Consider the following 24962-nt stretch of genomic DNA (forward strand, 5'->3'; position numbering starts at 1 on the left):
TGTATCTTCTTATATCTTTTGTCATATATTAATTGACCGTAGTGTTTGGGTTTATTTTTTGGATCATTATGCAGTCTTATTGATATATATGTCTGTTTTGTACCAGTACCATACTGTTTTGATGACTGTAGCTTTGTAATATAGCCTGAAGTCAGGGAGCCTGATTTTTCCAGGTCTGTTTTTCATTCTGAAGATTGCTTTTGCTTTTGGGGGTCTTCTTCGTTTCCATACAAATTTAAAATATTTTTGGTCTACTTCTGTGAAAAATACCATTGGTAATTGCATTGAATTTGTAGAGTGCTTTGAGTAGTACAGCCATTTTGAAAACATAAATTCTTCCAAACCAGAACAAGGTGTATCTTTCTATCTGTTTGTACTATCTTTGATTTCTTCCATCAATGTCTTCTAGCTTTCAGAGTACAGGTCTTTGGTTTCCATAGGTAGATTTATTCCTAGGTATTTTATTCTTTTGGATGCAGTGATAAATGGGATTATTTCCTTAATTTCTCTTCCTGGTGTTTCATTTTTAAAATTTATTTATTTATTTGAAGGATAATTGCTTTAAAGAATTCTGCACTTTTCTGCCAAATATCAACATGAATCAGCCGTAGGTATACACATGTCCCCTCCCTCTTGAACCTCCCTCCCATCTCCCTGCCCATCCCACCCCTCTAGATTGTTACAGAGCCCCTTTTTGAGTTCCCTGAGTCAATACAGCAAATTCCCGTTGGCTATCTATTTTACATATGGTAATGTAAGTTTCCATGTTACTCTGTCCTTTCTCCCCTCCCCCCATGTCCATAAGTCTGTTCTCCATGTCTTTTTCTCTATTTCTGCTCTGCGAATAAATTCATCAGTACCATCTTTCTAGATTCCATATATATGCATTAGTATACAATATTTATCTTTCTCGTTCTGTCTTAGTTCACTGTGTAATAGGCTCTAAGTTCATCCACCTCATTAAAATTGAGTCAAATGCATTCCTTTTTAGGGCTGTGTGATATTCCAATATATATATGTGCCACTGCTGCTTTATCCATTCATCTATTGATGGACATCTAGGTTGCTTTCATGCTCTAGTTATTGTATATTTTGCTGCAATGAACATTGGGGTACTTGCGTCTTTTTCAATTTTGGTTTCCTCAAGGTATATGGCTAGTAGTGGGATCGCTGAGTCGTATGGTGGTTTTATTCCTAGTTTTTCGAGGACTCTCAATACTGTGGCTGCATCGTGGCTGCATCAGTTTACTCCCCCACCAACAGTGCAAGAGCATTCTCTTTTCTCCACATGCTCTCCAGCGTTTATTGTTTGTAGATTTTTTTGATGATGGCCATTCTGACTGGTGTGAGATGGTATCTCATTATAGTTTTGATTTGCATTTCTCTAATAATGAGTGATGTTGAGCCTCTTTTCATGTGCTTGTTAGCCATCTGTATGTCATCTTTGGAGAAATGTCTGTTTAGGCCTTTCCCCCACATTTTGATTGGGTCATTTATTTTTCTGGTATTGAGTTGTATAAGCTGCTTGTATAAAATATGGAAATTAATCCTTTTTCAATTGTTTCCTTTGCTATTGTTTTCTCTCAATCTCAGGGTTTGTTTTTTTTTTTTTTTTTTTTTTTACCTTGCTTATAGTTTCTTTTGTTGTGCAAAAGTTTTTAAGTTTAATTAGGTCCCACTTGTTTGTTTTTATTTCCATTACTGTAGGAAGTAGATCATAGAGGATCTTGCTTTGATTTATGTCATCAAGTGTTCTGCCTATGTTTTCCTCTCAGAGTTTTATAGTTTCTGGTCTTACATTTAAGTCTCTTTTCCCCATGTTTCCTTTTCCCATATTTTTTCCCATATTTCCTTTCCCATGTTGGGGAAATTTTGAACTATAATCTCTTCAAAAATTTTCTCATACCCTTTCTTTTTCTCTTCATCTTCTGGAATCCCTATAATTCAAATGTTTGTGCATTTAATATTGTCCCAAAAAAAAAAAAAAAAAAAAATATTGTCCCAGAAGTCTCTGAGACTATCCTCAGTTTTTTTTCATTCTTTTTACTTTATTCTGCTCTTCAGCAGTTATTTCCAGCATTCTATCTTCCAGCTCACTTATCCATTCTGCCTCGGATATTCTGCTATTGATTCCTTCTAGAGTATTTTTAATTTCAGTTTTGTCTCTGTATGTTTATGCTTTATTTCTTCTAGGTCTTTGTTAATTGATTCTTGCATTTTCTTTATCCTACTTTTGGGGTTTTGGATAAACTTTACTATGATTATTCTGAATTCTTTTTCAGATAGCTTGCTTATTGCCACTTTATTCATTTGGACTTGTGTATTTCTAGGTTCCTTCCTTTGCATGGTATTTCTCTGCCTTTTCATTATTTTTTTAACTTGTGTTTGAGGTCTCCTCTTCCCAAGCTTCGAGGTCAAATTCTTTCTTCCTCTTTGTTTCTGCCCTCACAGGGTTGGTCCAGTGATTTCGGTAAGCTTCATGTAGGGTATGACTTGTCCTGGTGGGAGGAGGTGAGGCTGTTCCCACCCCACCCCCCACCTCTGATAGGGCTGAATGAAGTGATAATCCTGTCTGCTGATGACTGGTTTTGTATTTTTGTCTTGTTTGTTTTTTGGATAAGGCAGCCTGCACAGGGTGTTACTGGCAATTGGGTGATGCTGGGTCTTGTATACAAGTGGTTGCCTTTGTGGGAGTTCTGATTATTTGATAATCTCTAGGGTTCGGAGTTATCTGGTAGTCTAGGGAATTGGAGTCAGCTCTCCAACTCCAAAGGCTCAGGGCCTGATATGTGGTCAGAAATGGAGACTCCACAGGTGGTTGTTATGGCATTAAACGGGGTTAAAACAAATACACAAAAACAAGAAACAAATGCCACACCCCAGGCAAATGACAATTACAAAATTAGGCAAATAATAACTAAAATAATGGAATATACACACATACATATGTGCCCATAAGCAAAACCAAAGCTGTCCAAAATAAAAATAAAGTACAATAGATTGACCCAAACAAAGGAAACAAAAAATGATATCCACCAGTTAAGAATAAAACTAACTAAAGCACAAACTGGAAAAGAAAACTAAAGCAAGGTGCCAACTAGGGAATAAAGCAATGAAAACAAAGCAAGCTAACAAATATTGTGAGAAAAAGAAAAGAAAGAAGATAGAAATGCAAAGTTAAACAGAGGTCAATAAAGAAGATTTATATATATTAAAGATTAACTGCAGCAGGAAAAGAACAGTAGGCAAAGCAAACAAAGGAATAAATGTAGGAAAAATAATAATTAAAAATTTTTTTAATTTAAATTAAAAAAAAATAGAGAAAAAAGGAAAAAAGAAACAACAACAAAAAAAGGAAAACCCCATAGAACTACAAGAGGCCAATGTAGAGGCAGAGGTAGATAACAGAAATAAAAAGTGTGATTTAAAAAAAAACAGTTCTCAAAATCTTTAAAAAATCGACAACTACAACAACAGAGGGAGAAAAGGCAGAAAAGGGTGTGTGTGTGGGGGGCGGGATTAAAAAAGTCCAGAAGCAGCTACAGAATATGTCAAAATACAGGAATAATTAATGTTTTTCTTGTGTCTCTGCTGTCAGCGTCCTTTCGCTAGGAGTCTCAGTCCATCTCTCCTCCCTAAAATGCATTTTCCTTGGAAGGAAAGTTATGACCAACCTAGATAGCATTTTAAAAAGCAGAGACATTACTTTGCCAACAAAGGTCCGTCTGGTCAAGGCTATGGTTTCTCCAGTGGTCATGTATGGATGTGAGAGTTGGACTGTGAAGAAAGCTGAGCACTGAAGAATTGATGCTTTTGAACTGTGGTGTTGGAGAAGACTCTTGAGAGTCGCTTGGACTGCAAGGAGATCCAACCAGTCCATCCTGAAGGAGATCATTCCTGGGTGTTCATTGGAAGGACTGATGCTGAAGCTGCAACTCCAATACTTTGGCCACCTGATTCGAAGAGCCAACTCATTTGAAAAGACCCTGATGATGGGAAAGATTGAGGAGGGGAGGAGAAGGGGATGACAGAGGGTGAGATGGTTGGGTGGCGTCACCGACTCAATGGACATGGGTTTGGGTGGACTCCGGGAGTTGGTGGTGGACAGGGAGGCCTGGCGTGCCGCAGTTCATGGGGTCACAAAGAGTCGGACATGATTGAGCCACTGAACTGAACTAAACCTTGATTCCAGCTTGTGGTTCACCCATCCTGGCATTTCCCATAATGTAATCTACATATAAGACAAAAAAGCAAGGTGGGAAAATATACAGCCTTGTTGTACTCCTTTTCCATTTTTGAACCAGTCAGTTATAGAATTCTAATTGTTGCCTCTTGACCTGCATACAGATTTCTCAAGATGTGGTCTGGTACTCCCACCTCTTTAAGAATTTTTCACAGTTTGTTGTGATCCATGGAACCAAAGCTTTAATGTAGTCAGTGAAGCAGAAAGAGATGTTTTTCCGTTGCTTTTTATATGATCCAGTGGATGTTGGTTATTTGATCTCTGGCTCCTCTTCCTTTTCTAAACACAGCTTGTATATAAATTGAGATCTGGAATTTCTCAATTACTATGCTGCTGAAGTCTAGCTTGAAGGATTTTGAGCATAACATTTATAGCATGTGAAATGAGCACAATTGTATGGTAGTTTGAACATTCTTTGGCATTACTCTTCTTTGGTGCTGGAATGAAAACTGACCATTTCCAGTCTTGTAGCCATTGCTGACTTTTCCAAATTTGCTGACATATTGAGTGCAGCACTTTAACAGCATCAAGAAACATCAACGTTCCTTAACTCCAAAGTTTTGTGACTTTTTTTTTAAAGCTCAATAAACTTCTCAGAGAATCTATCAGAAATGTACCAGAGAATTAACATTAATACTTCAAGCCCTAGTTCCTGAATGCCTCTTACTAAATTGTTTAAGCCTTGATTTCCTCAACTGTAAAATAGAGATGACATTACCATTTCACCACTTTAAATATCTCTATTCTGGCCTTTAGAGTTTCTGCTGAAAAATCATCTGATATCCTTAAGAATATTCTCTCGTATGTTACTTGTTGCTTTTCCCTTGTTACCTTTAACATTTTCTCCTTGTTTTAATTTTTGTCAACTTGATTACTGTCTTGGTAAGTTTCCTCCTTGGCATACCCTGTTTGGGACTCCCAGCACTTCCTCATCCTTGAATATTTTCTTTCCCATGTTAGTGAGGTTTTTGACTATTATCTCTTCAAATATTTCTCAGTTCCTTTCTCTCCTGCATTGGCAGGAGCCACCATTGAGCCACCTGGGAAGGTGAGGAAGGGCTTAATGACTCAAATAACTATGATATTGTGGTCACTCACCTCGGCCAGACATCCTGGAGTGTGAAGTCAAGTGAACCTTAAGAAGCATTCCTACAAACAAAGCTAGTGGAGGTGATGGAATTCCAGCTGAACTGTTTAAAATCCAAAAGATGATGCTGTTAAAGTGCTGTACTCAATATGTCAGCAAATTTGGAAACTCAGGAATGGCCACAGGACTGGAATAGGTCAGTTTTCATTTCAATCCCCAAAAAGGGCAATGCCAAAAAAGATTATTCCAACTGCTGTACATTTGCACTCATTTACAGATTAGCAAGGTTAGGCTCAAATCTTTCAAGCTAGGCTTCAGTAGTACGTGCACTGAGAACTTCCAGATGTACAGAGTTTCAAAGAGGCAGAGGAACTAGAGATCAAATTGCCAACATTCATTGGATCATGAAGGGAGTTTCAAAAAAACATCTGCTTCTGCTTCATTGACCACACTAAGCCTTGACTGTGTAGATCACAAAATGCTGTGGAAAATTCTTAAAGAGATAGCAATACCAAACCACCTTACCTGACTCCTGAGAAATCTGTATGCAGGTCAAGAAGCAATAGAACTGGACATGGAACAACTGACTGGTTCCAAATTGGGAAAGGAGCACGTCAAGCCTGTATATTGTCACCCTGCTTATTCAACTTCTATGCAGAGAGCATCATGCAAAAATGCCAGGCTGGATGAATCACAACCTGGAATCAAGTTTTCAGGGAGAAATATCAACAACCTCAGATATGCAGATGATACCACTCTAATAGTAGAAAGAGAAAAGGAACTTAACAGCCTCTTGATGGAGGTAAAAGAGGAGAATGAAAAGACTGGCTTGAAACTCTGTATTAAAAATTATGGCATCCAGTCCCATCGCTTCATTGCAAATAGAAGGGGAGAAAGTGGGAGCAGTGACAGATTTTATTTTCTTGGGCTCTAAAATCACTGCGGATGCTCACTGCAGCCATGAAACTAAAATATGCTTGCTCCTTGGAAGGAAAGCTATGAAATTAAAAACCTAGACAGCGTATTGGGATTCCCAGGTGGCGCTAGTGATAAAGAACCCTCCTGCCAATGCAGAAGACATAAGAGATGGCAGTTCAGTCCCTGGGCTGGGAAGATTCCCTGAAGGAGGACATGACAACCCACTCCAGTATTCTTGTCTGGAGAATCCCATGGACAGAGGAGCTTTGTGGGCTACAGTCCAGGTCGCAAAGAGTCAGACAAGACTGAAGCAATTTAGCACACACACAGGCAGCATATTAAAAAGCAGAGACATCATTTTGCCGACAAAGGTCAGTATAGTCAAAGCTATGGTTTTCCCAGTAGTCATGTACAGATGTGAGAGTTAGACCATAAAGAAGCATGAGGGCCAAAGAATTGATGCTTTTGAATTGTGCTGTGGAGGACTCTTGAGATTCCCTTGGACTAAAAGAAATCAACTCTGAATATTCATTGGAAGGACTGTTGCTGAAGCTGAAGCTCCAATTCTTTAGCCACCTGATTTGAACAGCCAACTCATTGCAAAATACCCTGATGTTGGGGAATATTGAAGGCAAAAAGAGAAAGGTGCTGTGGAGGATAAGATGGTTAGTTAGCATAATTGACTTGATGGGCATGTGTCTGAACAAACTCTGGAAGATAGTTGAGGACAGAGGAGCCTGGCATGCTATAGCCCATGAGGTCACAAAGAGTTGGACGTGACTTAGTGACTGAACAGCAAAAATGACAGTGACTAATGATACTGAGCATCTTTTCTTGTGGTTATTGCACATTGGTACAACTTCTTTGGAGAATTATTGCACATTGGTACAACTCCTTTACCCATTTTTAAGTCAGTTGTTTATTTTGTTCAGTTGTAAGCATTTTATATATCCTAGATACAAGCCCTTTATTATATATATGATATTTTCATCTATTTTGTAGGTTGTATTTTCACTTTCGTGATAGTACTTTTTCATAGACAAAGGTTTATATTTTTGATCACATTCAATTTATCTCTTCTTTCATTGTTTATGTTTTGGTATTGTCTGTTTGCCAAATTGAAAGTAATGAGTATCTGCTCCTGTGTCTTTTGTAACAGTTTTTAAAAAATAGTTTTAGCTATTAGATTGAGTTTTTCAATCTAAGTTACTTTTATTGCAAGTTGAGTTCAACTTGCATGTGAATATCCAGTTATCTCAACAGTACTAATGGAAAAGAGACTTTGTTCCCAATTTGTCATAGAATTCTTGTCAAAAATAAATTTACCAGTACCCACAATTGTATTATATTCTTCTACATATCTATCCTTTGCTAGTACCACACAATTTGGCAGTTTTGAAATTGAGAAGTATAAGTCTTCTAATCTAGTTCTTTATCAAGACTGTTTTGGCTATGCAAGGTCCTTTGCAATTCTATGTAAATTTTACAGTTTAGCTTTTTTATTTCTGCAAGCAGTGCTATTGATATTTCAAAAATGTTAGAGCCAGTAAAGAGATTCAACAAAGTTTCAGGATACAAAGCCAACATACAATAATCAGTGGTATATCTACAAATCAGTAATAAACAATCAAAAAGGAAATGAAGAAAACCATTCCATTTACATTAGAATTAAAAGAATAAAATGCTTATGAATATATTTAAACAAGAAATGCAACAGGTACATTGACTGTTACAAAACATTGCTGAAAGAAATTAAAAAAGACATAGGTAAGTAGGAAAACATCCTGTGTTTAGGTATTGAAAGAGTAGTTTGTTAATACCTAAAAGAGTCTGTAGGTTCAATGCAATAGTGAAAGTGTAAGTTGCTCAGTCATGTTCCATGCTTTGCAACCCCATGGGCTATACAATCCATGGAATTCTCCAGGCCAGAATACTGGAGTGAGTAGCCTTTGCCTTCTCCAAGGGCTCTTCCCAACCCAGGGATCGAACGGGGGTCTCCTACATTGCAGGCGGATATATATACATATATATATAATATATATATATGTATATTTCCCAGCATCAGCATCAGTGTCTTGTCTGATTTTGGAGTGCTTTTTGGTTTTTGGAGGTATTCCTTGGTTTTCTTCATTTCCTTTTTGATTATTTATTACTGATTTGTAGATATGCCACTGATTATTGTATGTTGGATTTGTATCCTGAAACTTTGTTGAATGCTTATTAGCTCTAACATTTCTTTTTTTCATAGGATCTTTTGGATTTTCTGTACATAAAATCTGTGAGTAAAGATAGTTTTTCTTCTTCCTATCCAATTTGGTTGCCTTTTATTTCTTTATCTTGACTAATTTTCATGAATATAACATCAAACACAGTGTTGAATAGAAGTGGGAGAGTGGACATGCTTATTTTGTTCTTGATCACTAAGGAAAACTTTCTATCCTTCACCACTGAGTGTGATTTTTAGTTGTGGGTTTTTTTTTAATAGATGATCTTTTATAGGGGATTTTTTTTATTAAGAAAGTGCCCCCCCCCTTTTTTACAATTTTGTTGAGATTTTAAACTTTTCAATATTGAAATTGAATTGTTGGATATTATCAAGTACTCTTTCTACATCAGTTAAAATAAACATGCCACTTTTTAAATTCTGTTTTTTGTTTTGTAGAAGTATGAGTCACAAAAATATATATTTTGAAAGTGTGCAACAGTACAACTTGATGATTTTATATCCGTACGTGAAATAATCATCATATTCAAGCTAATTAACACATACAACACCATGTGTTGTGCTATGCTTAGTCGCTCAGTTTTGTCCAACTCTTTGCAATCCCATGGGCTGTAGCCCACCAGGCTCCTCTGTCCATGGGGATTCTCCAGGCCAGAATACTAGAGTGGGTAGCCATGCCCTCCTCCAGCAGATCTTCCCAACCCATGGATTGAACCCAGGTCTCCCACAATGCAGGTGGATTCTTTACCATCTGAGCCACCAGGGAAGCCCATGAATACTGGAGTGGGTAGCCTATCCCTTCTCCAGGGGAACTTCCTGACCCAAGAATTGAACTGGGGTCTCCTGCATTGTAGGCTGAATATTTACCAGCTAAGCTACCATAGTTACTTAGTGTATGTGTGTTAAGAACACTTAGAGCAAAAACCACCACAGTATTGTAAAATAATTAGCCTCCAATTAAAATAAATTAATTAATTTAAACAAAAAGAATAAAATACTTAGGAGTATATCTACCTAAAGAAACAAAAGACCTATACATAGAAAACTATAAAACACTGATGAAAGAAATAAAAGAGGACACAAACAGATGGAGAAACATACCGTGTTCATGGATTGGAAGAATCAATATTGTCAAAATGGCTATTCTACCCAAAGCAATCTATAGATTCAATGCAATCCCTATCAAACTACCAACGGTATTTTTCACAGAACTAGAACAAAGAATTTCACAATTTGTATGGAAATACAAAAAACCTCGAATAGCCAAAGTAATCTTGAGAAAGAAGAATGGAACTGGAGGAATCAACCTGCCTGACTTCAGACTCTACTACAAAGCCACAGTCATCAAGACAGTATGGTACTGGCACAAAGACAGAAATATAGATCAGTGGAACAGAATAGAAAGCCCAGAGATAAATCCACGAACCTATGGACACCTTATCTTTGACAAAGGAGGCAAGGATATACAATGGAAAAAAGACCACCTCTTTAACAAGTGGTGCTGGGATAACTGGTCAACCACTTGTAAAAGAATGAAACTAGAACACTTTCTAACACCATACACAAAAATAAACTCAAAATGGATTAAAGATCTAAATGTAAGACCAGAAACTATAAAACTCCTAGAGGAGAACATAGGCAAAACACTCTCCGACATAAATCACAGCAAGATCCTCTATGACCCACCTCCCAGAATATTGGAAATAAAAGCAAAACTAAACAAATGGGACCTAATGAAACTTAAAAGCTTTTGCACTACAAAGGAAACTATAAGTAAGGTGAAAAGACAGCCCTCAGATTGGGAGAAAATAATAGCAAATGAAGAAACAGACAAAGGATTAATCTCAAAAATATACAAGCAACTCCTGAAGCTCAATTCTAGAAAAATAAATGACCCAATCAAAAAATGGGCCAAAGAACTAAACAGACATTTCTCCAAAGAAGACATACAGATGGCTAACAAACACATGAAAAGATGCTCAACATCACTCATTATCAGAGAAATGCAAATCAAAACCACAATGAGGTACCATTACACGCCAGTCAGGATGGCTGCTATCCAAAAGTCTACAAGCAATAAATGCTGGAGAGGGTGTGGAGAAAAGGGAACCCTCTTACACTGTTGGTGGGAATGCAAACTAGTACAGTCACTATGGAGAACAGTGTGGAGATTTCTTAAAAAACTGGAAATAGAACTGCCATATGACCCAGCAATCCCACTTCTGGGCATACACACTGAGGAAACCAGATCTGAAAGAGACACGTGCACCCCAATGTTCATCGCAGCACTGTTTATAATAGCCAGGACATGGAAGCAACCTAGATGCCCATCAGCAGATGAATGGATAAGGAAGCTGTGGTACATATACACCATGGAATATTACTCAGCCATTAAAAAGAATTCATTTGAATCAGTTCTAATGAGATGGATGAAACTGGAGCCCATTATACAGAGTGAAGCAAGCCAGAAATACAAAGAACATTACAGCATACTAACACATATATATGGAATTTAGAAAGATGGTAATGATAACCCTATATGCAAAACAGAAAAAGAGACACAGAAATACAGAACAGACTTTTGAACTCTGTGGGAGAAGGTGAGGGTGGGATGTTTCCAAAGAACAGCATGTATATTATCTATGGTGAAACAGATCACCAGCCCAGGTTGGATGCATGAGACAAGTGCTCCGGCCTGGTGCACTGGGAAGACCCAGAGGAATCAGGTAGAGAGGGAGGTGGGAGGGGGGATCGGGATGGGGAATACGTGTAACTCTATGGCTGATTCATATCAATGTATGACAAAACCCACTGAAATGTTGTGAAGTAATTAGCCTCCAAGTCATAAAAAAAAAAAAAGAAAAAGCACATAGATGAGAAGTGGATGATAAAGAAGCAGGCCTGAGCTAAATGGCCAACCACATATTTCCACTAATAAATTGTTACAGTAAAAAAGAAAAAAAATAAAAAATAAAAAAATAAAATTAATTAATTTAAATTTTAAAATAAATAATTACATTAGGAAGAAAAGAACTACCTTCTCAGCAAATTTCAAGCATATTTAAATTATTAACTATATTCACTATACTGTACATTAGCTACACAGAATTTATTCATCTTATAGCTGGAAGCTTGAATCCTTTGACAAGCATCTTTCCATTTCCCCCAAAGCACAGCCCTTGGCAAATACTGTTAACATGCAAGTGAGTTCACACAATATTTCTCTTTCTGTGTCTGACTTATTTAACTTAATATAATGTATCCTTCAGATTTATCCATGTTGTTGCAAATGGCAAGATTTCTTTATCTTTGTGGCTGAATAATATTTCATTGTGAATATATATACCACATTTTCTTTATTTGTCTATTGATAGATACTTAGATAGTTTTTATGTCGGCTATTTTGAAAAATGCTACAGTGAACATAGGAGTGCAGATACCTCTTAAAAGTCCTGTTTTCTTTTTCTGTATATATATATATGTGTGTGTGTACATATATATATATATATATGTATGTATGTATGTATATGTATATACTTAGTTGGATCACTGGAACATATGTTTTAAATTTTTGAGAGACTTTATACTATTATTCATAGTTGCTGTACCAGTTTGTATTCCCACCAACAGTGCACCATGGTCAAGAAAACAATATTTAGGAAAGAAATGTTATTTTAACACAAACAGTAAAATGGACTAAAATGGATAGTGTGTCTACATTAAAATAAGTTCAAGTTCAGTTTATGTATCCTGATATAATTAAATCATGTAAGTAGGAACTAATAGTTTCATATATATTTCCATTGTTTTACTTTGAGTTATTTAGGATAATTATATATAAGAGCATATAATACAATATACTGAATCTGCTTCTCTGACATAATTACCTATTAAAAGGGTTCAGCAAGTAGTTTTCACCAATAGAATAGTCTAAAGCTGCCTCCAAATTAAACACTGTAGGAGTTTTCAAGGAAATTGTTAGTATGAATGAAGAAACAGCATAAAGCATGTTTCCCTTGTATTTGACTATACATTTAACCAGCACATTAAAATGTTTACATATAACTCAAAAATACAAAAACAAACAACTTCAAACCACCGTATGACACACAGATCTAACAAAGTATATGTGGTCAGAGATTCCGTAAAATATTTAAAGATGGACTTACTTTCCTTTTATGGAAAATGTAGAAAGTGTTCTGAAAGGCCATTGTTTTCAGAGGCTGTTGTTCAATGTATACATTTAAGATACAATATTATAGTGTTATAATAAGAAATCCTGTATTAAGATCAACTCAAATTGGATTTCACGTTAGTAAATGCTTTTACAAATGCTTTGACAATGTTATAGAAAGTGCATCTTTTTACTTTCCATTTCTATGCAATGTAATTATTTGGTGTTTATACAGTTAAAAATTAAAAGCAGCCAAATATTAAACAATATACATATTAAAATTTGGGGTTGTAGTTTGTATTTTAAAATTAACAGCTTCCTATTGTTTGCTTCAAGCTCTAATAACAGCATAAAAAGAGGCACATTCAAAATACTGATTTACTTTGATAGTGAAGGATTGTTCTTTGAAGATTAATGAAAGTAGCTGCTGCTGCTAAGTCACATCAGTTCTGTCCAACTCTGTGCGATCCCATAAACTGCAGCCTACCAGGCTCCTCTGTCCCTGGGATTCTCCAGGCAAGAATACTGGAGTGGGTTTCTACTTCCTTCTCCAATGCATGAAAGTGAAAAGTGAAGTCCTTCAGTCATGTCCAACTCTTCGCTACCCCATGGACTGTAGCCTACCAGGCTCCTCCATCCATGGGATTTTCCAGGCAAGAGTACTGGAGTGGGTTGCCATTGTCTTCTCCAATGAAAGTAGACATGATCCATTAAGTTGAAGTGTACTATTTAAAATACTTAATAGTTTACATAAAATTTTAAAATATATTTTTGTTATTTTATTTTTTCTCTACTGTCTCTTCTTTGTGGAGCATGGGCCTTCTCTAGTAGCAGAGCACAGGCTCTAGAGCATGGGGGCTTCAACAATTGTGGCAAGTGGGCTCAGGTCCTCCCCGCCACACCCCGCAAAACTGGTGTACCCTGCATAGTATGGCAGATTCTTAACTACTGGACCGCCAGGAAAGTCTTAAAATATATTTTTTTAAAGAGCTAAACAGCTGTCTTCACTGATAGCAATGCTATCATTGCTAACCTACTTGATGATGACTTGAAACAAAACAAATGCCCATAAGGAAAAAATGCTGTAGTTATTTTTATCTAAATTTACTTTTAGTCCATGGTCTAGTAGCATTTTCCTCTTAATACAATACTCGTTTTCTATAAGGCAGTTCCTGGGAGCTAGACTGCTCTAGGTAATGAGAGAGTTAAGGTAAAGAGTAATTGCTTGCTGTTTAAATAGATAGTAACTTTTGCTCTGGTTTAGTGAACTAGTCTAATCAGTTATATCTAAAAAGGGGCAATTCTTTAAAAGGTTCTAATTTCTTTATTATCTGCAGTCTTTGGAAGTTAATAGTATGAAACTAAAAAAATTAGCAAATGTATTGAAATCTGTGTAAAAATTACTTCTAATTTCAAGCTCTCACGTGATAGTGTTTTTTTTTTAAAGTGGCTCCAAAGATTGTTATATACAATTTTATTTTTTAAAAGGAAACTGCTCATTTTAAATTACATCTGCATCATACCTTGATTTCATACTAGTTTATTTAACAGGTCTTAGTCATGGACTTTTCCAAGATGACATTTTATATTTCCCTCCCTTAGCTCCTGGTTGTCAGAAAACCCATGTTTTCCTTTATTGAAGGAGTTTGGTCCTGCTGATGTTAGTGTTTGTCTAATATTTCCCCCCATCTTTATTTTTAGGAGGCATTTCCTCTGGTTGGCTCTCTTCATCTTCTTTAAAAGCTGCTGCTACTGAAAGGATTTATTGGAGCAAAAGCTGAAACAGCTTTATTAGTTCAGACATACTTGATACAAGTCTCATAAACAAGTTAATGCTTTCTGTTGTCTGACTACCAAATCCAAACTTGCAGATCTTTATAAGCATTGTTGAGAAATGAAGTTTCTCCTTCAGCTCATTGCTTCTCAGCACCTCTCAACTGGCACTTCGTCCCATTACTCCAGAGGCTTTAGCTAGCTGTGGGTTCTCAGGCTTTTCTCCCTCCTTCCTGCCCATCGTTTTCCCCACCACAGCCATGCCAAGAACTCTAGCATTTCTTTTTGATTCTTTCTTATCCATCTCTCTGCATTATCAGTCTATTCTTGCATGCTGTGTACTTTTTCCATTAAAGGCCTTATCATGTTAATCATGATTTTAAATAGTCCTGGTTTGTTTATTTATTAATTAATTTTAATCAGAGGCTAATTACTTTACAATATTGTAGTGGTTTTTGCCATACATTGATATGAATCAGCCATGGGTGTACATGTGTTCCCCATCCTGGACCCCCCTCCCAACTCCCTCCCCATCCCATCCCTCAGGGTCATCCCAGTGTACCAGCCCTGAGCACCCTGTCTCATGCATTGAACCTGGACTGGCGATCTGTTTCACATATGATAATATACATGTTTCAATGCTATAATAGACCTGGTTTAATATTTCCAACATTTTGCATATCAGAGTCTGATTCTGATGCTGCTTTAGTTTCTTCAAACTGTGTTTTTTTCCCTTTAGAATGCTGTGTAAATTTTTGTTAAAATGTGTACATGAGGGTCTAGGGAAAAGGAAATATAGTAAACAGGACATTAGTGACGTAGAGGTAAGGTGTAGTGGGGAGAGAAAGGATTCCATAGTACTATGATTGGGCTATAGTCTTTCGATAAGCTTATGTTGCTGATCTATGAAATCATCAGTGCTTCTTGGTTTTTTCCTCTTTAGAAGAGACAAGATGATTAGAGCAGGTTGGAATTTTCCTTCCCCTAGGTAGGTTATGCTCTGGTAAAATACTTTCTCATGAATCAGGCCTAATTAAGAATAGAATGCTCTGGCACATTTCAAAATGGTTCCTTCTTCCCTTCTTCCATAATTCCTGGAAGCATGAGGGGAATTTTCTCCTATATTTGCTGTGAGAAACTGATAAGGATCTTGGAGGTAAATTGACAAAAACATGAATTCACAAGTTCCTTATGACTTGAACACCCCTGGACTTTTTAATTCTTTAGACTTGTCCTAGAAAGGCCCCAGCAATTTGTTAACTATAGTTTAGGATTTTCTACTCTAGTACTGGATCTTTTAGAGATTCTGTTTTTTACTCCATTAAATTATATTCTCTGTATTTGCCTATCTGCCTCTCCAGTTTTAGGGACAATGTATTGCCCTGTGACCTCACTTATCTGATTGATCTAAGAAGAGTTATAGACTTTTCAGTTCAGCTTCCTACTTGTTAGAATGGAGTGGTGACTTTTAAGTTCTTTTTGCAAACCAGAAACTGGAATATTTTTTTATACTGATGAATACCTTTCCAATTTTATATACCCTGCTGGTTATTTTGATGGAAATCAGCATGAGAGAGAATGGAGAGATAGGACCACCATCTTAAGCAATAGGTCTGCTTATTGCTTTGAGTCTTATTTTACGGACTTCTGATGATTGCTTGTTTTTGTTTCAGTCACCTACCAACATTTTAATCGACATGTCTGGCTCTCGGCAGAGACCCCTTTCACTATTACTTCATTATCTCTTTGAGCAACCTAAAATTTAAAGTATCAGAAAGTAGTAAGTAGTATCTATAGCTAGAGAATATCACTGCACTTTCTTCATTGTTTAATTATAAAGCTGATAGGTAATTTTGTTTTAATCACATTTGGGCACCTGAAGTAACTATTTCCTATTATATTTCAGAGGACGGTGCTAAGTGGAATAACTTCTTGTCACAAGTGAGTCCAGATGATGAACTCACTCTTGCTCAAATTATGGGAATGCTTTTATTTGATGCCTTCTTATATGGCCTTCTGACCTGGTATATAGATGCTGTCTTTCCAGGAAAGTATGGTGTGCCCAAGCCATGGTATTTTTTTATGCAAGTAAGTTCTAATTATTTCTGTTATTGAGAGAAACTCCAGTTCTTATATACTGAGTTTGTTGAAGAGTGAAAATTATTTAATTTTAACACCCTCCACACAGTCTTATGACATTAATACAGCTTTAATTCCTTCTCAACTAAAACCATTATGAGTTAACTTTGTAACATGTATAATAGAATTAAATGGTTTTCTATTAAAAAATCTGTATCTGAAGGAATGTGTGGTAAGGTCCTTAAGACCTTAGTGAGGAGATTATAAATTATGTCAGATATCTGGTTACCATTATATGCTTTTTTTCTACTATTAGTCCAAATTACTTAGAATTAAAGCCATAGCCACTGATGCAAAGAACTGACTCATTTGAAAAGACTCTGATGTTGGGAATGATTGAAGGCAGGAGGAGAAGGGGATGACAGAGGATGAGATGATTGGACGGCATCGCCGACTCAATGGAGAAGAGTTCGAGTAAACTCCGGGAGTTGGTGATGGACAGGAAACCTGGCATACTGCAGTCCATGGGTCGCAAAAAGTCATACACGACTGAGCGACTGAACTGAACTGAACTGAAAGCCATAGAAAAATGGGGAACATTTCTATCTGTCCTCCATCTTCAGTCCTCTTCTTTATGAGTCTGTGGTTTAAAGCAAGTGATTCTCAGAACACCTCTGCATTTTTTTCTTTTTTTTAATTAATTTATTCAGTTGGAGGATAATTACAATATTGTGGTGGTTTTTGCCATATCAACATGAATCAACCACGGGTACACATGTGTTCTCCCATCCTGAAACTCACTCCCACCTCCCTCCCTACCCTGTCCCTCTGGGTTGTCCCAGAGCACCAGCTTTGAATGCCCTGCTTCATGTATCTGCATTTTTAAAAATTATTGAGCTCCCCAAGGAACTTCAGGTTCAATTACATCTATTAGTATTTATCATATTTGGAAATTAAAACTGAAGAATTTAGAAAATATTTATCAACTTATTTAAATATATCACTGATAAACCCATTATATATTGAACTATGTAACATATTGGTGGAAAAAACTATTTTCAAAATTAAAAAAAATTAGTGAGAATAGTGTCATGTTTTATATTTTTCAAGTATCTTTCATGTTTGCTTAATTGAAGATAACTGGATTCTCATTGGATAGTGAGTATCTGACTCTGCATTCAATCTGTTGCATTATTGTTTTGTTTAAAATATTTGAAAAAAAATGCAGCCTTACATAGGCATGGAGTTTTTGAAAGGTGGCATATTTTGGAAGCTTTAAGTTTATGTATGGTTGTTCACTAAAACTTAACTCATGATCATTTACTAGCTATTGATTAAAGTTTGGAATCTGAAAACGTATTACTGAACATTTCTTAATCTGTTAAAATAATATCCATCAGTATATCTTTCAAATTGAATAAATATTTAACCAAGCATAAATTTGTCATAATTTATCTTGATTATTTGGAAAAGATTCATTCACTAATACATATCTTCTAAGTGATGACACATTTCTTTATTACATCATCAAAGGTTCACCTTTATTAGTATGAATATGAGTCATCAAGGTATTTTGCCAAAATTGGAAATATGTTACACAAGAGTGGATAAAAATTTTTAAAAATTTAACTTTTCAACAGAAACCTCAATTTTTTTCATTGGTGATAAATATTGTCAGTTCTTTTTCTTGAAATGAAGCACTGCTTTGTTAATTTGTAAGAAAGATGTCTATTAGATAGCCAAGTCTTGATTAACTATAATTTTTATGTCTATCATCCTCTCAGGTAAAAATGCCTTTCTATTTTAAAAAGTGGCTAGTTGACCCCACAACACAATGAGAAATAATTTAGGGCTCCCCTTATATTTTGATCTGCTACAGAAATGCATTGTGCATATTTCTCCTTTCATTACACAGAATAATAAAAATTCATATTCAGGGAGTAAGACTTAGAAAATTACTTTTACTCCTTCCTCAATGATGCAATTAAATTAAACAATTGTTTTTACTGTGTTTGTCTAGTTGTGAAAAATTACATTTAGTACAGTTTTATACTACCATTTAAGTCATCACAATTTTTCTCAATATTGTTTTTACACCATCAATAAAAATACCAACAGTGTAAACAGGGAAATAATCTATTTTACTTTATATTTGTTTTACTTTTTATGGAGTTATAATTAATGTATAATATTATATAAATTTCAGATATACAACATAGTGATTCACAGTTTTAGAGGTTATACTCCATTTATAGTTATAGAATATTGGTCTTATTCCCTATGCTACACAATATATCTTGTAGATTGTTTTATAACCTAAAGGTGTGTTCCACTTATTCCCTTGCCCCTATATTGCCCCTTTCCACTTGCCTTTACCCACTAGTAACCACTAGCTTGTTCTCTATATTTGTGAGTCTGCTTCTTTTATGTTATATTCACTAGTTTGTTGTATTTTTTATAGTCCACATATAAGTGATATCAGAGTGTTTATATTTCTCTTTCTGACTTGTTCCACTTAACATAGTGTCCTCCAAGTCCGTTAGTATTGATACAAATGACAAATTTTCATATTCATATATATGTTTATATATAGGAATACTTCATCTATACTTTAGGGCTTCTCTGATAGCTCAGCTGGTAAAGAATCTGCCTGCAATGCAGGAGACCCCAGTTCAATTCCTGAGTTGGGAAGATTCCCTGGAGAAGGGATAGGCTACCCACTCCAGTGTTCTTGGGCTTCCCTTGTTGCTCAGCTGGTAAAGAATCTGCCTGCAATGCAGTAGACCTGGGTTCAGTCCTGGAGTTGGGGAGATCCCCTGGAGAAGGGAAAGGCTACCCACTCCAGTATTCTGGCCTGGAGAATTCCATGGACAGTCCCTGGGGTCACAAAGAGTCGGACACAACTGAGCGACTTTCACTTCACTATCTATACCTTATCCATCATGTTGATGAATACTTAGGTTGTTTCCATATCTTGGCATTTGCAAATCATGCTGTTATGAACATTGGCGGGGGGGTGGGGGGGTGTGTGTGTGCGTGTATATTTTCAAATTAGTGCTTTTCTTTTGTGGGGATATATACCCAGGAGTGGAATGCTGGGTTGTAGTTAGTTGTATTTTTAGTTTTGGGAGAAACCTTTATAGTGTTTTCCATAGTGGCTGCACCAAGTTACATTCCTACCAACAGAATAGGAAGGTTCCCTTTTCTCCACATTCTTACCAACATTTGTTATTTGCGTTCTTTTTAATGATAGCTATTCTGGTCGTAAAGAGTCAGACATGACTGAACTGAACTGATTCTGACAGATGTAAGGTGGTACCTCATTGTGGTTCTGGTTTGCATTTCCCTGATGATTAACAATGTTGAACATCTTTTCATGTGCCTGTTGGCCATCTGTATATCTTGTATGAAAAACTATCCAGTTCTTCTGCCCATTTTTTATTTGGGCTACTTGTTTTTCTGATGTTGAGTAATATGAGCTGGCTTTTTTTGGGGGGGAGGATATTAACCCTTTATTAGTTACATCATTTGCAAGTATTTTCTCCCATTCAGTGGGTTGTCTTTTTGCTTTGTTGATAGTTTCCTTTGCTCTACAAAAATTTTTAAGTGATTATGTCCCACTTGTTTACTGTTGCTTTTGTTTCTTCTGGCTTGGGAAAGAGATCCCAAAAATATTGTTATCATTTATGTTAGAGTGTTCTTCCTATGTTTTCTACTAGGCGTTTTATGGTTTCCAGTCTTATATTTAGGTATTTAATCCATTTTGAGTTTTTTTTTGTATGTAGTGTTAGAAAGCATTCTAATCTCATGTATTTTATGTATAGCTCACCAGTTTTCCCAGTACCATTTATTGAAGAGACTTCTCTCTAGTACAGTCTTAACCTCCTTTGTCATAGATTAATTGACCATAACTGTGTGGGTTTATTTCTAGGCTCTCTTTTCTGTTTGATTGATTTATATGGCTGTTTTTGTGTCAGTACTATACTGTCTTGATAACTGTAGTTTCGTGGCATAGTCTAAAGTGAGGGAATATGATAGTTCTAGCTCTGTTCTTTCTCAAATTGTATTGGCTCTTTGGGGTTTTTGTGTTTCTATGCAGATTTGAAATTTATTTTTCTAGTTTTGTGAAAAATGTCATTGGTATTTTAATAGAGATTCCATTGGATCTGTACATTGCCCTGGGGAGTATGGTCATTTTAAAAATATTAATTCTTCTAACTCATGAACAAAGGATATCTTTCCATTTATTTGTGTTGTTTTTAATCTTTTAATGGTATATTATAGTTTTATTAGGATAGATCTTTTACCTCCTTACATTAGTTTATTCCTAGGTACTTTATTGCCTTTGATGCAGCTGTAAATGGGTTGATTTTCTTAATTTATTTTTCTGAGCATTGATTGCAACAGGTTTCTATATGCTAGTTTTGTAACAGGCAACTTTACGTAATTTATTAATGAGCCTTAGTAGCTTTCTGATAGCAACTTTAGGAATTTTCTATGTATAGTATGTAATCTGAAAATAGTGAATTTTCTTTCTTTTCAACTTGTATTCTTTTCATTTCTTTTTATTCTCTGATTGCTGTGGCTTGGACTTTCAATACTACGTAGAATAAAAGTGGTTATAGTGGAATCCTTGTCTTGTTCCTGCTTTCAGCTTTTCATTGTTGAGTATGATGTCAGCTTTTTATATATGGCATGGATTATTGTTGAGATATGTTGCCTCTATACCCATTTTCTAGAGAGTTTTTTTTTTTATCATAAATGGAATTCTAATTTTGTCAAAATATTTTCTCCATTTATTGAGATTATATGTTTTTTCTTTTTCAGTTTGTTAATGGAGTATATCGTATCTATTGATATGTGGAAATAGAACCATACCTATGTCCCTAGGATAAATCCCACTTGATCATTGTGTATAATCTTTTTAATGTATGGTTAGCTTCAGGGTCTGGGAGGATGGGAAATTGAGGAGGTGGTGGCTAAAACCATCAACTAGATAGAAGTAACGTTGTTGTTCAGTTGCTAAGTTGTATCTGACTCTTTGTGACCCCATGAACTGCAGCACACCAGTTTGCTCAAATTCATGTCCATTGAGTCGGTGATGCCATCTAACCTTCTCATCCTCTACTGCCCCCTTCTCCTTTTGCCTTCAACCTTTTTCAGCATCAGGGTCTTTTCTAATGAGTTGGCTCTTTGCGTCAGGTGGCCAAAGTATTGGAGCTTCAGCTTCAGCAACGTTGGGTGCACAGACGTTTAAAATTATTATATCTTCTTTGATTGATTTCTTGATCACTATGTAGTATCTTTCTTCGTCTCATAACACTCTTCATTATAGAGACTGTTTTGTGTGATAAAATGTCACTACTCTTGCTTTCTTTTGATACCTATTTGCATGGAGCACCTTTTTTCTATTCCTTCGCTTTCAGCCTATGTGTGTGTCTACATCTGAAACGAGTCTTGTAAGAAGATATACAGGTCTTGTTCCATGTTCGTGTTACCATTCAGCCACTCTGTGTCTTTTGGTTAGAGCATCTAGTCTATTTACATTGAAGGTAATTATTGATATGTATGTTCTTATTGCTATTTTGTTAATGTTTTGGGTTTGTTTTTGAAGTTCTTCTTTTTTTCCTTTCTTCTTCTATGATAGATTTTTGGTTCGTGGTTACCGTGAGGTTACTATCTGCTGCTGCTGCTGCTAAGTCACTTCAGTTGCGTCCAACTCGGCAATCCCATAGACGGCAGCCCACCAGGCTCCTCTGTCCCTGGGATTCTCCAGGCAAGAACACTGGAGTGGGTTGCCATTTCCTTCTCCAATGCATGAAAGTGAAAAGTTAAAGTGAAGTCGCTCAGTCATGTCCAACTCTTCGCGACCCCATGGACTGCAGCCTTACCAGGCTTCTCTGCCCATGGGATTTTCCAGGCAAGAGTTCTGGAGTGGGGTGCCATTGCCTTCTCCGAGGTTAACATCTACATAAATATGTATATATTTATGTAGATGTATGATAAATATATATATATATAATTCGGATGGAAGAGCCTGGTAGGCTACAGTTCATGGGGTTGCAAAGAGTTGGGACACGACTGAGAGACTTCACTATCACTATGTATAATTCCAAGGACAGAGGACCTGGTAGGGTCACAAAGAGTTGGACAAGACTGAGCTAATAACTTTCGCTTTCATACACACACACACACACACACAAACACGTAATTGCTGATCTCTTAATTTCAAATGCATTTTAAAAATCCTGCATTGTACTCTGCTCCCCTCATGATTACTGTTTTTGATATTATATTTTACATCTAATTATTTTCTGTATCTCTTATCTGCTTATTGTGGATAATCTTATGTGAGTTTTCTTGAGTGTTATGCATTGCTTTTCCTATGCTGCTTTTAGTACTCTCTACCTTTAATTTTGTCATTTTAATTACAATGTGTTTTGGTGTGTTCCTCTTTGAATTCATCCTGTATGAGATTCTCTGCACTTACTGGTTTTGGATACCTGTTTCTTTTCCCAGGTTAGGGAATTTTTTAGCTATTATGTCTCCGGATATGTTTATACCCTTTCTCTCTCTCTTCTCCTTCAGGGACCCCTATAATGTGAATACTGGTATGCTTGATATCGTCTCAGAAGCATCGTTAACTGTCTGCATTGCCTTTCATTCTTTTCTTTTTTTAAGCATCAATGATTTCTGATACTCTGTCTTACTGATACTCAGCTTATCGATCTTTTTCTTCATATTATTTAGTCTACTGTTGATTCTTTCTAGTGTATTTTTCACTTCAGTTATTGTGTTCTTCATCTCTGTTTGCTAGCTCTTTATATTTTCTAATTCTTTGTTGAAAGTTTCTAACTTCTCTGTGCATCTATTCTTCTCGTTAGTTTTTTGATGATCTTTATGGTCATTACTCTAAAATTTTTCTCAAGTAGATTGTCTATTGCCCCTTCACCTAGTTCTTCTGGGTTTTTATATTGTTTCTTCATTTGGAACATATTCTTCTGTCACATAATTTTCCCTAACTTGCTGTTTTTATGTCTGTGTACTTGATATATTAGTTACATTTCTCAACATTGGAGAAGTGGCCTTGAAGGGGAAGTCTAATGCATCCCAGCAGCACACTCACCTTTCATTACCAGAGCTATATGTTCTAGGTGTGCCCCCTATTTAGGCTATGTGGGTCCTTCTGTTGTGGTGGGCTGATTACCGTGGGTAATCTGGCAGGCTTTGTTAGCCTTGGTCTGGTTGGTTGCCAGGCCCTTCCTTGGGTAAGGGCTGCTGAACACTAGTTTCTGGGGCCAGGTCACGAGGTGGCTGGATTCTGAACCCTGTGGAGCCCTGGGCCTGTTACTGGTTCGTTGATAAGTGGAGTTGGGGTCCAGGAGATCCTGGGGCTGTTGCCCCCACACTGGTGGATAAGGCCAGGCCCTAGACCTAGTGATGGTTCACTGGTAGCCAGAGTTAGGTCCTATGGTTTGGCTGTGGGACCCAGGGATCCCAGAGTTATTATTGGACTGTTGGTGCCTGGGACTGGCTCCTGACACAGCTGCCTGTGGGATCTGGCATGTCTCAAAGCTTTGTTGACCTGTTGCTGGGCACAGGGCCCAGCCAGTCCTAGGGCAGGTGCTGGCCTGCTGGTAGTTGGGCTCAGACCACAGGCTGTGGGGCTTTGGTTGTCTTGTGGTTAGTATGCACCCACTGCCCTGTGAGACTATTTCCAAGGCTAGAGCAGGATCACTGGTGGGCAGAGCTAGGGATTCTGGGGCTGATGCCTACCCACCTGTGATGCAACAGGGCCCAGCTGCATGGTTCTGGGGGTCCTGCTTGTAATGCCTGCACATTGATGTGTGGGGCCAGGTCCTGGGCCCCTAGCTGGGCAGAGACATACTGCTGGTGCTGTGAGCTCAGAAAGTCTGGAGGTAGACCATCTGCTGCCTAGCTGATTCTTACAGGCTGTTGGGCAAGGGCATTGCTGGGCCCTAAGGCTAATCAGCTAGAAGGAGGATTCCAAAATGGTGCTTGCCCGCAAGTGTCCATGTGGTACAATAAGCTCTCCCAAATGGCTGCCACCAGTGTCTGTATCCACACGGTGAGCTGTAGTGGCCTCATGCCTTTCCAGGGGTCTCTCCAAGATTAGCAGACCCAACAGCATTACCCAGGCTTCTTTCAAATTACTGCTTCTTCTCTGGGTCCTGGAGAATGTGATATTTTTTGTGTGCCCTCTGAAAGTGAAGTGTCTATTTCCCCTAGCCTCCTAAGACTTCTGAAAGTAAGCCCCACTGGCCTTCAAAACCAAACATTCTAGGAGTTATTTTCTAGGAGAATACCATAATGGAACAGAATATGAAAAAGAATACATATATTAAAGTGCTTTTATGAAAGCAGTTTTGAACTCACAAATTCATTGAAAGGGTCTTAGCAATCTTTAAGGATCTTTAGGTCACATGTCCAAATAAAGAGACTG

The 24962-nt window shown here is 36.9% G+C and overlaps 1 protein-coding gene across 1 annotated transcript in view; it reads left to right on the forward strand.

Annotated features, from left to right (window-relative positions):
- The window catches only part of LOC122702002 (phospholipid-transporting ATPase ABCA3-like), a 267396-nt gene that overhangs the window by 74669 nt on the left and 167765 nt on the right, over positions 1–24962 (forward strand). The window contains exon 10 of the mRNA XM_043915524.1: positions 16326–16507. Coding sequence (XP_043771459.1) covers positions 16326–16507 — 182 coding nt within the window. The remainder of the gene's footprint in view (positions 1–16325; positions 16508–24962) is intronic.

The sequence above is a fragment of the Cervus elaphus genome, chromosome 10 (genome assembly GCF_910594005.1).
Source record: "Cervus elaphus chromosome 10, mCerEla1.1, whole genome shotgun sequence".
NCBI lineage: Eukaryota > Metazoa > Chordata > Mammalia > Artiodactyla > Cervidae > Cervus > Cervus elaphus.